Source organism: Salmo salar, chromosome 22 (genome assembly GCF_965601325.2).
Source record: "Salmo salar chromosome 22, fSalSal1, whole genome shotgun sequence".
Lineage (NCBI taxonomy): Eukaryota > Metazoa > Chordata > Actinopteri > Salmoniformes > Salmonidae > Salmo > Salmo salar.
The window spans coordinates 51,700,003-51,717,555 of record NC_138312.1 but is presented as its reverse complement, the minus strand read 5'-3'; the positions used below and the strand labels follow the sequence as shown (position 1 = coordinate 51,717,555).

Genomic DNA, 17,553 nt, shown 5'->3' with positions numbered 1-17,553 from the left:
TTGAAGGCTAAGTTCTATACTCAGAATATTGAACAATGTGCTTTTTCCGTAAAGTTATTTTGAAATCTGACAAAGTGGTTGCATAAAGGAGTAGATTATCTCTAATTCTTTAAATAATTGTTATAAATTTTGTCAACGTTTATGAGTTCTTCTGTAAATGTATGTGCCTATTCACCGTAGGTTATGGGGAGAAAACATTTTCTGAACGTCACGCGCCAATGTAACATTTTTTGGATATAAATATGAACTTGATCGGAAAAAAATGCATATATTGTCTAACATGATGTCCTCGGAGTATCATCTGATGAAGATTGTCAAAGGTTAGTGTTTAATTTTAGCTGTATATCTGGTTTTGTGACGGCTATCCGTGCTTGGAAAATGTTTTTTTTTTGATAAACAACAACGAGGAGACAGCCTACAGGAAGTGAGGGCACTCGGAGTGTGGTGTTAGGAAAATAACCTCTCACTCAACATCAACAAAACAAAGGAGATGATCGTGGACTTCAGGAAACAGCAGAGGGAGCACCCCCCCATCCACATCAACAGGACAGTCGTGAAGAAGGTGGAAGTTTTAAGTTCCTCGGCGTGCACATCACAGACAAACTGAAATGGTCCACCCACACAGACAGCGTGGTGAAGAAGGCACAATAGCGCCTCTTCAACCTCAGGAGGCTGAAGAAATTTGGCTTGTCACCTAAAACCCTCACAAACTTCTACAGATGCACAATCAAGAAGAATCCTGTCGAGCTGTATCACCGCCTGGTACGGCAACTGCACCACCCTCAACCACAAGGCTCTCCAGAGGGTAGTGCGGTCTGCACAACGCATCACCGGGGGCAAACTACCAGCCCTCCAGGACACCTACAGCCCCTGATGTCACAGGAAGGACAAAAAAGATCATCAAGGACAACAACCAACCGAGCCACTGCTTGTTCACCCCGCTATCATCCAGAAGGCGAGGTCAGTACAGGTGCATCAAAGCTGGGACCGAGAGATTGAAAAACAGCTTCTATCTCAAGGCCATCAGACTGTTAAACAGCCATCATTAGCATAGAGAGGCTGCTGCCAACATGCAGACTCAAATCACTGGCCACTTTAATAATGGTATCACTAGTCACTTTAAATAATGCCACTTTAATAATGTTTACATATCCTACATTACTCATGTAGTCATTGTGAATTTGTTAGATTACTTGTTAGATATTATTGCACTGTCGGACTAGAAGCACAAGCATTTCGCTACACTCGCATTAACGTCTGCTAACCATGTGTATGTGACCAATAAAATTTGATTTGGTACTGTATATATATATTTATATGTTTGTGTGTGTGTGTGGGGGGGGGGGGGGGGGGGGGTACCTCTGATAAGTGGGATCGGGTCTGTCTCGACCATGAGGAAGGACAACAGCTGCAGGATGACACCCTTTGATGGGGGGATGTTGTCCTTGAAGCACACAGTAGTGACAAGGTTTATGAAAAACGCACTGCAACTCTGTCTGAACTGGCCATTTAGGGTGATGCAAGCTCTGCAAAACCATAGGAGACAGATTAGACACTCAATGAGAAAGTACTGTCCCGGTATCCATAGTCAAAACAGTAAAACACACCCACCGTATGTCTTCAGACACTTTCACCTCAAAGTCATCTGGGAGTTCCTGTTCGCACACGGGGCAGTACATCTGGCCCACATTGACACATTTTCTGACACAGGTCAGACAGAAAATATGGTGACAGGGCAGGTCCACGGGGTCCTCTGGTTCCCCCATACACACAGGGCACTGGAGACCAAACCTAAGTGAAACAAGATATGTTAATAACATCAAATTCTGTATATCCCTTACAGAAAAACCACATGATTTCACATGTGGAAAATCTAATTTCAAATGTTTTTGGAACACTTTAAATGTGTTCATGTTTTTGGAACACTTTAAATGTGTTCATGTTTTTGGAACACTTTAAATGTGTTCACATGTAAAATGCATGTGTTCTTTCCGTAAGGGACAGCTTATCAGCGACAGCAAATAACACAGACAAATTATATAAATACCATTTAAAACAAAATAAAGAAATCAATTGGACCTTACTTGCAAATAAGATCACTTGCTCCTTTCTTGCATGACTTCAGTATTTTAATGACGGCTGCAAAGGGTTCCTCAGATTTGACGTCTGAATGTTTCGACAGAATCTGTCATACAAGATACAATTAGCAGTCCAATAAAGGAAGTAGCCCTTTCGTGCAGTCATAGTAACCTAGTGGCCTCATGGGTGGAATGTTATTAATATTTTTCATAATGAATAATGAATAAACTTTTTTTTAAATAAATGCCGGAAATCCGGTGTTTCTATGTTAAACAGTTTTGTTATGTTTCAGTCTTCGGTGATGTATATAACGTGTAATATTGGGATGCAAACTCAAAATTGAATACATCTGAACTTTCTTTAAGCCCATAACCATGAGTGTGAGGTGTATACATTTCAACTCTATATCTGACATGGTACAGGTGTATTTGTTTTGTAAGCCCATAACCAGTAGATTTGTTTAAGTCTACCAATAAACATTCTGTGTGAGCCTGATTTAGCCCACAAGTTAAATAAGCACAATGTTTAGTGACTGTCCAAAAATTATATTTGGATAGAACTGTTTACAAAGCTCAAGATCACATAGGGCAAATTAAGTCTGAAGGGTGTGAAACCTGAAATATGGGATGAAAATAAACCATACATAAGCAAAAACTTAAAGAGTACAAATGTGAAAATGGTGATATAGAATATCGTTCAGTAGCATATTAAGTTAGTCAAAACAAAATATACAAGATAAACTTACTTTGCCTAAGGTACGAGTGTGATCAAGGACCAGAGGCTTGAGCTCCCTCTCCTCAAACTCAAAGCCTAGCAGCATGTGTTCCACAAACAGAGAGAGGATGCAGATGTGGTTCCAATTATTACTGGAAACAGAAACAAGGACAAATCATTATTAATTCTGGGGGAATTAGACATATCTGGGAGAAGTACAATTACATTGTAATAAAAGTTTATCATACAGAAAACCTAAAATATTTTTCTTAAATGTCTACATCAAAAAGAAAGGTCAAAGACGCAACCTATCGACCAAACTCACAAATGAATACAGGTATTAAGATACAGTGCCTTCAGAAAGTATTCATACCCCTTGACTTATTCCACATTTTGTTCTGTTACAGCCTGAATTCAAAATTGATGAAATATTTTTTTCTCTCATCTACACACAATACCCCATAATGACTAAATATACATTTATTTTTTTTAAATCTTGAAAACGAAATACAGAAATATCTAATTTACATAAGTATTCACACCTCTGAGATCATACATGTTAGAATCACGTTTGGCAGTAATTACAGCTGTGAGTCTTTCTGGGTAAGTCTCTTTGCACACCTAGATTGTACAATATTTGCACATTATTATTTTTTTAAGTATTCAAGCTCTGTCAAGTTGGTTGTTTTCAAGTCTTGATGTAGACTTTCAGCTGATTTAAGTCCAAACTGTAACTTGGTCACTCAGGAACATTCACTGTCTTCTAAGTAAGCAACTCCAGTGTAGATTTGGTCTTGTGTTTTAGGTTATTGTCCTGCTGAAAGGTGAATTCATCTCCCAGTGTCTGGTGGAAAGCAGACTGAACCAGGTTTCCCTCTAGGATTTTGCCTGTGCTTATCTCGATTCCATTTCTTTTTACCCTAAAAAACTCCTCAGTCCTTAATGATTTCTTGTATACCCATAACATGATGCAGCCACCGCCATGCTTGAAAATATTAAGATAGGTTCTCAGTGATGTGCTTTGTTGGATTTGCCCCAAACATAACGCGTTGTATTCAGGACATAAAGTTAATTTCTTTGCCAATTGTTTTGCAGTTTTACTTTGTTCCTTATTGCAAACAGGATGCATGTTTGGAATATTTGTATTTTGTACAGGCTTCCTTCTTTTCACTGTGTCAATTGAGACAGAACAATTATGTATTTACATGATTTAATTGATACTAATGGTTAACAATTAATATTGAACTAATTTAAGACATTTCTGTCCTACTAATGCTGTGTTTTTATGGTCTCCACTCTAGTTCCCTGCAGCTAATCTGGGCGCATGGTCACTATAGATGGCTTGAGCTGACAAATGAGTTAACGACTGCATTGCATAGACAAGAATGTGTTTTACTAGAGATAGCTTAGGAGTAGAACAATCCCTCATTGTCTCAAAATCATCCTTGCAACTGGGAAACTAAGCCAGGGTGGGGTTAAGACAACAACCCCCTGCAGATAATGATCGGATGAACCCAGAGTGGCTTATGATGCCCCTTGATCTGCTTGGGAGGGGTGGAACCAGCCATGACTAAGCATTCTTAGTGTCAGCTATATAAAAAACTCTGCATTTCTGTAAAGGTTAGGCTGCTCGGCCCAACAGTCAAGAGTGTTGGTTTGACTAGTTTCATTATTGCAATAATTAATCAATATTAAATAAAGATGACTGTTTGAAGAAATAACAAAGTCTCTCTCAGTATGAATTTCCACGACACATTTAGGTTAGTATTGTTGTTGATCCATCATCAGTTTTCTCCTATCAAAGCCATTAAACTCTGTAACTGTTTTAAATTCACCATTGGCCTCATGATGAAATCCCTGAGCGGTTTCCTTTTACTCTGGCAACGGAGTTAGGAAGGACACTTGTATCTTTGTAGTGACTGGGTGTATTGATACACCATCCAAAGTGTCATTAATAACTTCACAATGCTCAAAGGGATATTTAATTTCTGCTTTTTTTATCCATCTACCAATAGGTTCAACAGATAATTGTATGTGTGGGGTACAGAGATGAGGTAGTCATTCAAAAATCATGTTAAACACAATTATTGCACACAGAGTGAGTCCATGCAATTTATTATGTGAATAATAATCACTCCTGAACTTATGTAGGCTTGCCATAACGAAGGAGTTGAATAGTTATTGGCTCAAGACATTTCAGCTTTTCATTTTTGAATTAATTTCTAAAAACATAATTCCACTTTGACATTATGGGGTATTGTGTGTAGGCCAGTGACACAAAATCTCAATTTAATCAAATTTAGATTCAGGCTGTAAAACAACAAAATGTCAAGGGGTGGGAATACTTTCTGAAGGCACTGCAACTGCTACGGTTCTTGTTTTTTGAATATCATGTGTTCTTGCATTATTGCATCAAAAATGTTTTTCTTTAGAATTGTAAAATAAAATAAAAAGTGTAATGTTTGGTTCTCTCTAGTCTTTCAAATGGCCATTTCTCTCACCGGATGTAGTTAAACATTTCCTGGCTCCTCTCTCCATACTGCCTCAGGCTTCCCTGGGAGCAGACCAGCTCTATAGACCCCTGCAGTCTTTTCACCTGCTTCAGCCAGTCTTGGCACTGGGTATTAGAGTCCAACGCAGGAGGCTCCAGCTGCTCAACACAGGCAACTGCTGCGTACACGTCCAGAACCTGTTGGTAGAGTGAGGCAGAGAAATGGTTACTAAAGCAATAACACAAGAGCAGGTCTGGCACAACGTGATGCGGTCGGTCACTAGGAACAAGCCACAGGCGGACTGATCACAAAGTGATAAAGTGCTCAATAACAACACGGCTGGAACACACTTTTGACCAATCGGATTGCTTGGCCGGAACGAACCATTTCATAATATGACATTTCTAATAGCATGTAGGAAGCCTCCTTTCAATACACTGGTAAAAGTTCAACTACTATCATGCACTCATAAACACAAACATTTTGCCCCTAAACACTGATTTCACATAACTAAATGTAGCAGTGTGTGGAAAATCTCTGAACCTACCATCACTGGGCTATCCTTCACTTGTGGGTTTCGCTGCAAGTGAAGGGCCACCTGTGGCTGCAGGGACATCATCCTGGACAGGTTCTGAAGGCGGGGTACATGTGGTAGGCCGAGTGGATCAGGGGTATGGATGGGATCTCTTCACTTGGAGCTTTTCGTCGCCTCCGGAGCTCATTCACACAGCTGTTCAGGGCGTCACACAGAAGCTGGGAAGAGTGTTACATATTCATTAGGATCACCTAATTGATGTGTAGGCATATTATATCAAATCTGACTTTAAATATAAATGACCCATTCCTAAATGGGTCTAATACTGTGTTTAGAAGGTAGGAGGTAGACGGCAAACCGGATGTCATTGTTTTCTATGAGATAAATGCCGTTGACACTGGCAGTGAACGCCGTCAGCCGCCACGGTAGACTGGAATCTTTTGCCATCTGCCGTAGCATTGCCTTCTACCGGATGTTGATTTGCACTGTTTGTTTACTGAAATCGCCATAGTAATGCATAGCGTCGTGCTGGCTTGCTTTTGCTGTCACCCTCTTATTTGCTTTCTTGTCCTGCTATGCCGACTACTATTGCGTTTTTTTTGCGTCCCTCATCTAAATGCAGCATTAGAGCTTTGCTTGGTTTACTATTTGTATGAACATGTTGAAGAACTGTGCAATAACATACCTTTAACTCCCCCGCTGAAGCCACTTTCATCGTCATGGCAATGAAATCCTGCAGGTACCTTTGAAAAAGTTCCCTCTGCATTTTTTCATCCATTGTAGCCATATACTGACCAAGGGGGATTTTCGTAAATAATTCCTCGAACTGCCTAGGACTGTGTCCTTCAGAGAAAAATGTTGTGAAGTTTATGCAAGTTCTGCAACTAAAAATACTGTAAGTAATTAGATATCGGAGTTAAGAAACACACAAACATAGTGATAACCTTTCTAATATTTCAGATCATTGTTAAAGCAATAAGGCCCGAGGGGGTGTGTGGTATATGGCCAATTGACCACGGCTAAGGGATGTTCTTATGCACGACTCAACGCTGAGTGCTAGGACACAGTCCTTAGCCGTGGTATTTTTGGGCAAATATCACAAACACCTGAGGTGCCTTACTGCTATTATAAACTGGTTACCAACGTAATTAGACCAGTAAAAATACATGTTTTGTCATACCCATGGTATAGAGTCTGATATAATTTAACTAGGCAAGTCAGTTAAGAACAAATTCCTATTTACAATGACGGCCTAACACAGTCAAACCTGGACGACGCTGGGCCAATTCTGCGCTGCCCTATGGGACACCCAATCACGCCCGGATGTGATACAGCCTGGATTCAAACCAGGGACTGTAGTGACACCTCTTGCACTGAGATACAGTGTCTTAGACCACTGCGCCACTTGGGAGTCCTTATGTACCACGGTTTTCAGCCAATCAGCATTCAGGGCTTGAACCACCCAGTTTACATTAACACACATACAACAGCAAATGAAGAACTTTAAGACACATTTATAATTTGAGTCTCCCTTGGTAAGTTTTGATAGCTGCATTTAAGAACAATCTAAATGTATCTTTCAGGAAAAAAAGAAGGCATTCGATTATTTACTTTCGTACTGCTGAGTTTGCATCATTAGTTCATCCAGGATATCTCTGATCCTCCAGCTGAAGGGCATACTGGAGCGCATGGTCCTCTCATCTGTGATATGGCTCTGTACCAGAATGGTCTTAGACTCAGAACTGTAGGAATTACACAAATAGAGTGTGTTGGACCTCGTGGTAACACAGAAATACTCTTGCTACATCGCACATGAGCAAAACCACCTACTTGGAATCCACTTTGACAAGAGGAATATCAAGCATCTCGTTGCTGCCGAATATCTCCAGCCACAGTTTCTTGACTTCTTCCCCACAGTTGACATCTAGGAGGAGGTCCAGATTACAGTCCCTGTCGATAACTGAGACCAACTGCGCCAAAACGGGTGTGACCACTGCTTGGATTTTCTTCCACAGAGTTTGTCTGGGGAACACATACAGCATATGGACGGACTATACTCCTAAACGATGAGAACAAATTACCATTTGAACATGAATGAAATGATGGACTTTATGTGAGCTGAGTTAACAGTGCAGTATCATTGATTAACATACGTGAAAGTTCCCCCCTCTTGAAGAGCATTGATGTTGGACGCCTCTGTTAAGACCCAGTGCTTGGGGGAGGGGATGTTTCTCTCGTGGTTCTTCAGAAGAGAGTGAAGGCGGCTCCTCAGGGTTTTCAGGAACACAGCTTTAGGGCACAATACAGAGATCAAGTATATCAATACATGTAAAAGTCAATTAACTTTAGCTATATTATTGGCTTGCCGTTACGATCTGAGATAAGTCTGTCTCGGGCCAAAAATGTCTAAACAAAATTCAACACATAGCTCTAGAACCCCTCATGGACCCCTTTGTAATAAATGTTCTAGGTCTGGTCTTTAACCATTGAAACAGTGCTAGGGTCTTGGAGCTACAGTAAAACACTGGAATACTGTGGGTTAGTTCCTAACCTTTCAGGTGCTCACTATCTTCCATAAGTGTTAGCAGGATCTCCACCCTCCTGGTGCTGAGAGCTCCACTGTCCTCCTGATCTCTGAGCATGCTTACTGCACTCTGCACACAGCTTCGCACTAGATCTGTGACTTCAAACGCAGCCTATAACAACAACAACACGCTCAGATGAATAACACACACCCATACCTATAAACTTTATACAAACTTTTGCAACATTTAGTACATCCATGTTTTTAATTGCAACATCAAACACCACAATTATACTTACAGAGTGCTCTGGTGCAGGTGGTTCGAAGTCTGTGTCTGTATCAGTTTGCATAGCTTAATCAAAAATGAAAGTTATATATAAACTGTTACTTTCAAACAGTTATTTTCAGTTATTTCTAATTGAAAATAATTGTTATTAACTACGGCATTAGTGCTAATGAGTATAATAGCAATTCAAGTGAATTTACCATAACAGGGCTCTTTCATGTCCTCAAACAGCTGGCTGATGGGTAGGTTTCTCAAGGACTGGACATCTGATACAAACTCTTTGGATCTTCTAAGGTCATCAATGTGAACTGATTTCCAGGGTCCTTTGCAAAAACAAAGTGGATGGAACTTGCTCTTTAACGTTGAAAACATTTCAGAATGGATAACATTTTCTCTGTGGAGTACTAGGTCATAGTATCATATCAGCATGTTATACAACATTTAAATCTCACCTCCATGAAATCCAACAAAGGAGGTTCCACCTTCAATTCGAGGCAGTTTGGTAACAAAGTACACAAACACCCTTCCATTGCCACCATTAGCTTTTGGTTTGTTGATTTCATTTATGGACGAATACCTGAAGAGATAAAAACCAAAAAAGTTTAAATAAAAAAAGGACACAAAAACACTACACTATATATATAACAGGATCTTGCAAATCTATCTAACTAGTTAATATCCAATAGTTGTGATGACAAATCCAAAAAGAAAAGACTCACTTGGCAGATGCAAGAATGTTCATGCTCTGGGAAGCCTCCTCATAGTCAGTTTGGATGATGAGGACTTTGTCGGCAGAGGTAGAGTCAAGAAATTGTCTAGAGAGGGAACAAAGTTATTTTCTAATATCTTTCTCAAGAATGATCTACACAGTAACACAAATACAAATGTAAAAAAACAAGCTGGACTTTTGAAGCAGACCTGATTTCTTTGAGGAAGGACTGCTCTGTGTCAAACTGTTGCAGTGAGAGCAGCTTGATGTTGCAAATCTCTGTGATATTCTGTAGCTGTTTGATATCTCCTGCTGTCAATTGCCGGGAAAACGTTGTGACCTTCACAAAGAGCCAAAAAAGATGTGAAAAAAATACAAGATGCATTCAATGCAATCCATATTCTTCAAAAGATAAAATAGTCAAGTGAATTACCTCTGTAAAGTGGGCATGGCACCATTCCTCCAGCTGTGTGTGAGATGCAATGAAGTCAGCCAGGGATCTGTGCTTCTGCTCCTCAAAATATATTTGTGTCAGTTTCTCTGTCTCAACATCAGACAATTTGGTCCCATCCAGACGAATGACAGAATCTGGAGTGGCACAGTTCAGCATGATGAACTTGGCTTCATCCAGGACTCTTCTTTGAAGGTCAGAAATGTCAGATTCATCTTTCATCTTCTCTGTAACTTGAAGGACTACAGAGGAGCATGTGTCTGAGTGGTAGCCAATGAAGACATCCGTTGGAAGATATCTGTTTGTCTTGGATTGCTGGCTTTTCAAAGAGACAAACACTTTGACCCATTCCTGAAGTTGTTTGACAATCTCCTTCCCTTCATTCTTGAGGACAGTGTTGATGTCCAGGTAGTGCTTCTCCAGTCTGTTTATCAAGGGAATCGGGAACTGTGTGTAGACTACCTCCTTCTCTTCAATGACAATAAGCCTGAAGTTTGGCCGCACCACCGATGGGTTCCCAATCCAAGATCGACATACTTCTGACCCCCAAGTGAAACATAGTATTGGTTGAGAGCGTCATAGAGACTTTCGTACAGATTCTGAAGGTTCAGAAGCACAACAGTCTGGCCAGTTTCCATGCAGATCTTCACTCTGTTGATATTTCTGCAGATCTGAGTGTACTCTTGATCCTTTGGGAAGCTGGAACCAAAGATGATCTCTGGATAGCTCTGGTCTGAGAAGAATGTCTGCTGGAGAATCTGGAGGGCGGCATAGTTTTTGGTGAGGACAAGAAGGTATCGGCACTCCTCGTCTTGGCAAATTGGAATTATGTTTTGTTTCACCAGGTCAATAGTGCTGATCCCATCCAAATCAGGTTTATTTGATTTGCCCCACAGCTGTTTGGTGAATATACACACCGCATCCACATCATCCCTTCCACTGAAGTTCCTCAGGACTGCTTCAATGATTTGGTTCACACCAGGGCTCTGCTTAGAGATCTTGGTGATGGCAAACATCATCTTGACCAGACTGTAGTAATCACGTAAGCCGAAAAACCCTTTGCCTTTCTTGCAAGTCTTCATATATGCTTTGGCAAAGGGTTTGAAGAGATGCTTAACCTTCTCCAGAATCATCTTGTCAGATGAGCATATGCCCTTCGCACTTTCGAATAGCTCATTCTGGTCTGGGTCACCACGGGACACAAAGAGGCCTCTGTTCATCTTAGCAGGGTCCAAGGCCCAATTGGAGATACCAATGAATCCAACCCTCTTATGGGGCAGTGGCTCGTCATCAATGCAGCCTTCCTCCAGTAAGGGGTGCAGTGTTTTCAGAGGCATTTTGGGGGAGTCTTCTGCTAATCCGATCTCATCTAGCACAACAACAGAGATGTACTCCTCCAAATTCTTGCCCTCTTGGAAACGGGCACATTGCTTGAATGTGTTGATGATTCCCTCTGGCGTGGAGTGAGGGCTGCACTGAAAGGACACCAGATGAATTTGTTTCAGTCTTTTGTACAGCTCAGAATGTGCAGCTTGGCCCTGCATGGCATCTGCAACCAGGGTTTTGGACAGAGATTTGGAGCTCCCAGGCTTGCCAACCAAAAACAGGGGGATTCGTAGCTCAATGCAGATCACCATCATGAAGACATTCTCTTTCAAAGCCTTGTTTCTTGCTATTGTCTCTCCCATTGGGACTCCACTTAGGAGAAGATCCTGCATGATTGAGATTTCCTGCTTCATTTTTTGGGGGAGGACATGGGGAAAGAATTTGCAGATTTCTTTCTGGTACTCACCTTTTGTCTCTAAACAGGCTTGATAACACACACCAACAGCCATCAACAGCGACCAATCAACTGGATCACTAGCAGGTGGGGGTACCTGGTCACGCCTGTTCCTCTCCTCCCGGGGTTGTTTCTGGAAGAATGCCCTTAACTCTTCAGAAAACATTGAGTGGTTCTTGTAGAACCACACAAACACTTGCATGCAGCGCTCCACATCCCTGAGACTGACAAAGCTGCATTCGTCTTTCCTCTGTCGCATAAATCTCTGCGATGACGACAGTACATCAGTGATCATCTTGATGGATACTCGTTTGATTGCATTTTTTCCCACAACTCTCTGCACAATCTGCTGGATGTACATTTTCTCTGTGTGGTCATTGAGTTGTCCAAAGTCCCACACCAGAGGAATCATGCTTGGGGGAAGCACTTGGACCCTATACACCAGCTGCCGAAGAGGGATTGATCCAAGTCTTTCTTCAGTCTCTTCAGCTCGGACCCTGTAACCCAAACCAGCTTTCTCCAACCTCTTGATCATCTCATCTGTGTGTTTCCTGTAAGGGTTGCATGCAGCAATGATCTGCAGTCCAGTTTGGGAGCCAAGTTGTTGTCCTTGCACAGTGTTGTCACACAGGATCTCCTTAATGCTGCTTATAGCTTCTGTGGTATTAGCTTCATCAAGGAAAAGAACAGAATCAAAACCATGTTTCTCCTTATTGGCAACCGCAACAGCCTCTGCCTCGTGCACTTTGGTGTAGATCATGTCAGATGTAGTTCCTCCGTGAACTTTGACCAGTTTCATGTTCTCGGTGGGCGCTCCACTCCTTCTCAACTCACACAGGAACTTGATGAGTCGTGTCTTCCCACAGCCAGTCTCCCCCATTATGATGACTGGAATGCCACATCTGAACCTCATGTGAATTGCCATCATCTTCAGTATGTTGTCGGTGGTGAGTTCATATGTTTCATCAGGGTCTGTTGGCCACATGATCCCCAGCACACTACATAGACGCACAATCTTATCTGCCCGAGAAAGTTGGTCAAAGTCAATGTTAAATGGAACTCTTTGACGTCTGAGGCCATTGTACAGATCTTTGGTCATAATGTTTCTCTTGATCACCACATTTGTTGATGGATTAATGGCATCAACCCCATTCTTCTTGTTCTCCCGTAGGTGAAATCCAATGAAGGTCATGGATGCATGGTCATCATTGAAGAAGATATATGGATGCGGTTCTGATTCCCATCTCTTTCGGATGAGGAACGGGGCTAGATCCCTTTCGTTGAGTCCATTGAGGTCCATCTGCTGCCTCCCATGGCTCTGGTCAGTGATGCAGAGAGATGGAGTGGCAAAGTCCTTGGCCATCAAGATCATGAAGTCAACCACAAAGTTTCTGAATCCCCTAAGAGTGTCTCCAATAAACTGAAAGTTGCAGAAGGCCGATGTCTCACAGTCTAGCAACTGAAGATTGAGGAACCAGGCAAAGTTCCTCAGCTCTGCCCAGGACGGATCACTTATGCCACAGTAGATGAAGAGCATTTGAAGGCACTCTGCATGAGTTCCTTCAACTCTTTGGTAGGTGAAGCTGTCAAGATTCTCACCCCTATGGAACCGTGTTAAATACTGGTATGGTCTTTGAAAGGCCTCACTCCTAAAACACTGGTCATCCATGAGTGGGTCTTCACTTTTCAGCTCTGGATCATCTCCATTTCTCATTTCCAACCCCATAACCTCTTTTGGGGGACGGCAGAAGACCTTTGGAAAGACCTCAAAGAGAGGAACGTGTCCCATCGGATCCTAGACAGACAAATACATGCCATATTAAGTATTTTGGCAAACCCTACCAACACAACACAAATGGGACGTCTAACACAAAAAGTATATAATAACTAGTTTTACGATATACTACAATTGCTGTGTGAAAACCATGTTAATGCTAGACGTAGGTGACCGTATCTAAGTAAACAAAGCCAAATATTGGGTTGTAGACTGCACCCCATAGACTACATTCAATGTAAAGAAAATATTACGTGATTTCGTAATTTGGGTGAAGTATCCCCTTCAATATCGAGTTATAATTGTATGTTAACACACTAGCCACTGGTGGTTTGGTAGGGACATTTAACTGTATACATCCAACCATTTCACATGACATGACAAAATACAAATAGATTGTCACTTACAGCTCTTGAGGCAGATCTGGGCAGTTCATGTGTGGATTGTAGTGTCTCGATGACATACAAGTCCTTGCTGCTGCATTTCCACATTAGCCCATCCGAATCGGCCAGGTAACGCAGGAAGAACAGTTTGAACAGAAATTCATGCAGTCCTTTCTGTACCTGAATAACATAAATAGCAAGCATATAAAGCACATGAAACAGAAAAATATAAACATTTTCAATATCTTAACAATACCAAGTATCCTTACTGAGGATGTGACATCAAAATGAAAGACTTTGTGTTCCTTCTTCTCTGGTGTGTCAAACAAGGACCGAAGAATGATATGCTCATCAACCTTGGGCTCAATTAAGCGAATGCATTTGTGGAATGTGGTTCCTATTCTCATGGTTCCCTCCAGTTTATCATACAACCTTTGTATGTACAGAGATTTTCCTGCAGATAAATAAAACATTTGATTCAGCTCTACAAAAACTGTATGTACGGGCATTGAAGAATTTCTGTTTGAAAACTCATAATAGTATTGTGAGGATGAATGCATTAGTGTTCATGAAATTCAACACATGAAAATACTGAATATCAAATCATTTTCGCATCAAAAAAATTCGCTTAAAGAATTATATTCTTTTTTACCACGATTACAATGGAAAACCAATATCAGACACCATAGGATCATGTAAAGTGACAAAACTCAATAAACTCACCAACTCCAGCCCTCTTGGAAGACACAATCCCAACAAAGTGTCTACCTTTGAACACAGATGCAGCACTGGCCTGGTGTGATGGGACAGTGTAGTGCCTGGACAGGTATTTCTGTATCCGTCCAGGAGACTCCTGAGGCACAATGTCCCGTTTGAAGTGACTGAAGGCAGAGGGAATGTAGTTGTGCTCTCTTTCTGTGCTGCAGATGATCACCAGCCTATAGCTGCTCCGAAAGCATGAACTCAGTTTCTGAAAGAACTTCTCCACTGCATAGCTCACCTCATAGCTCAACTGGTCTGCGAAGAGCAAGGTATAGATCTTCTCACCCATGTAGCCCGGTGTGAGACATCGTCTGAAGAAAAGCTCCACTTGCTCATATGACGTGGCAGGGGTACACAGGAGGACTTCATCGTAGGTAGGCAGCTGCTCATCATCACTGGTCATATATAAGCAGACGCTTGCAGTCAAGATTTTATCTTGTGGGCAGATTATGAGATTAGGTTGACCAGTGAAGAAGCCTTTTGGGAGCTTTCTACTGACTGTATTCTCACTTGTTTCTAAAAGCTCCTCTTCCTCCTCTTGTTCCTGGTTTTGTTTGTTGGCCAACACCTCTAGCACACTGCCTAGGCTTCTGATGTCTAAAGAGTACTGGATAATGTTCCTCATGTCTTTCATGTAAGCATCCCAGACCAGATCCAGTTTTCGTAAACCAACAGCCTGGTCTACAACGCTCTGCAGAACATCAATGGCACATTTTCTCTCACCTGCAAAAGAGGAATCTAAGTTTTCCATGTCACTTTGAAGGTCAACAAAAGTCTGATAAGTGGTGTCTTCCTCTTGCCCAGCTGTATTCATGGCGTGGTTGTGAAAAGTCATCCATGACTCCCACACTTCTGACACAGAGCAGTCAGGTTTGATGAAAGAGAGCATCATCAAGACCTTTTCCTCCAATTTCTTCTTTAGATTATTTTTGGTCAAAACATTACAAAGGTAGACTATCTGCTCTGCTGTGTAATAGTTGAGGTAATAGTGCTGATATCTCTGTTTGTCCATGAATCTATTCCAGTCATCCAAACACATCTCTATCTTCCTGCACAGGTCTGTAAGCTGTTTGACTGCATTGCCCTCCACCATGATCTTTCGTAGGATGTTGCCAAGGTTGAAGTCCATTATGACACCAGTGTCACTTTCCATATTGCAGTGAATCTTGGCCTCCCAAACCCTAAAAAGTGGGTTCCCAGCAGCATAAAGATCTACAAATGCTACAGCTAGCCTCTGGACACTGTCAAAAACCTGAGAAGATAAGATGGCAATTTGGTGTCTAAAAATTCAGTTCAGTTTCTGCACATGAAACGTAAGGTTACTTGCATAACCCCGGTTCTCTGATATTATGAGTGAGATATCTCACATGTGGGGTTTCGCTAGGAACACCTACTCCCCGAAGAACCTAGCAAAAGCATCTGACAGGTAGAGGTAGAGTGCGAATCAGGTGAGCCCCTCACCTTCCTTAGAAGGAGCCACTGTCCAGCCCTCTGGTTAGTCTCAAGCATGTGTTTCTTACTTGCGCTCTTGCAAGCATGGAAATGCGGTGCGATATATCACTCATAATATCAGAGAACCAGGGTTACGCGAGTAACCTTAAGTTCTCTTTCAATTATTTGTTTCTATATTTCACATCTGGGGATATAGCCAACTCCCATATCACAAAGACATGCTCTCCGTAGGCCCAACATCAGCAACCCTCAGAGGCCCGAAATCGAGGGAGTACGCATCAAGAAGGTGCAGAAGGGCATCTGTGTATTTGGGTCACATTCCTAATGTGTGATTCGAAATAGAGTTCAGAATCTAAAATAACACCTAGGTTTTTTATCTTTATTGCCCGTGAATTAAAATGTCCAATGTAAAATTGGATGTGCTTTACCGGACCCAAAATCAAACCATGTGGAACGTCACATGTGATATGTATTTTCTCTGAGTTATATTCACCAAGGGTGACAAAAAACTCTTGACCGGTTAAATAGGTCCTAAACCAATTTAGAACTGGACCGGAGGCCACCCCACCTCTCCAGTCTGTCCAGAAGGACATCATGGTCAACAGTGTCGAATGCAGCACTTAAATCCAAGGACAGAGAGCTGAGGTAAGATAGTGTTTTTTAACAATGCGTTCAGTATTACTCTGTGCTATGGGCAACTAGGTAGTAAAAAATACACACTGGTGATCAGATAAAGCAACATCAACAATAGAGGATATGCCAATACAAAGCCCCTTGATAATAATCAGGTCCAGAGTATGGTTATGGATTCAGAAATTCAATGGCCTTGGAGTCAAGTCTGTTTGTTAACATGAATATTAAAATCACCCAACACAATGATTGTATATTAGTTCTCAAGGAAAATAGACAATAGTTCAGAGAAATCAGTAAAGAAAGTGGGGCAGTGCTTTAGTGGCCTATTCAGGGTTATTTACAGCACTGGTGGATGACATATAAACAGTATAGCATGATGCTCAAAAGACCCAAAGTCGCCACATGAAGTGTCCTTACAGCTGAGGGCATTAGTAAAAATAGAGGCTGTCCCCCCACCCTTTTTCCCTTTTCTGATAGAGTTTGAAAAGCTGTAGTCCCGGGGGGGGGGGGGCTTCAATAAGAGTGGCACTACAGCCTGTAGACAGCCACGTTTCAGTGAGAAACATGCAATCAACTTTGCGCTCAGTAATGAGGTCATTCACGAGAAAGGTTTTTACTAGTGATTGCTCTAACATTTAAAGTGCCATATTCAATGAGTGTGGGCCACTCTGCCCCTGGGGCATCTGCCTAGAGGTAACCAATGAAATAACAACCAAATTATTAACGTTACAACCACGTTTTCTGACAGTTTCCAATCTATCAGAATGGTAGGAGATGACAGTTTGTTCTGTCACTAGAAGGCAGAGTTAAAGGAACATAAATTAGGTTACTCACAATAACCATAGTGCCATTTCTATAGGAGTTGATATGCTTTTCTCTGTTGCTTATTCTGACAGGGAGAACTGGAGCACTACTAGACCCTGTCCATCAGTCTCTAAAACAGTTAGCAATGTTGCTGGAAATAATCCTGGAACCCTGC

At 41.6% G+C, this 17,553-nt stretch overlaps 1 protein-coding gene across 1 annotated transcript in view; it reads right to left on the bottom strand.

Moving 5' to 3' along the window:
• Positions 1-17,553, bottom strand: part of LOC106583653 (E3 ubiquitin-protein ligase rnf213-alpha) — a 62,696-nt gene that overhangs the window by 19,140 nt on the left and 26,003 nt on the right. The window contains 22 exon segments of the mRNA XM_082967511.1: positions 1,360-1,526; positions 1,612-1,791; positions 2,085-2,185; positions 2,825-2,945; positions 5,295-5,482; positions 5,833-5,927; positions 5,930-6,038; positions 6,506-6,663; positions 7,432-7,562; positions 7,651-7,842; positions 7,974-8,109; positions 8,372-8,516; positions 8,644-8,696; positions 8,831-8,953; positions 9,083-9,207; positions 9,350-9,445; positions 9,549-9,679; positions 9,773-10,296; positions 10,299-13,365; positions 13,752-13,907; positions 13,997-14,181; positions 14,451-15,741. Coding sequence (XP_082823637.1) covers positions 1,360-1,526; positions 1,612-1,791; positions 2,085-2,185; positions 2,825-2,945; positions 5,295-5,482; positions 5,833-5,927; positions 5,930-6,038; positions 6,506-6,663; positions 7,432-7,562; positions 7,651-7,842; positions 7,974-8,109; positions 8,372-8,516; positions 8,644-8,696; positions 8,831-8,953; positions 9,083-9,207; positions 9,350-9,445; positions 9,549-9,679; positions 9,773-10,296; positions 10,299-13,365; positions 13,752-13,907; positions 13,997-14,181; positions 14,451-15,741 — 7,474 coding nt within the window.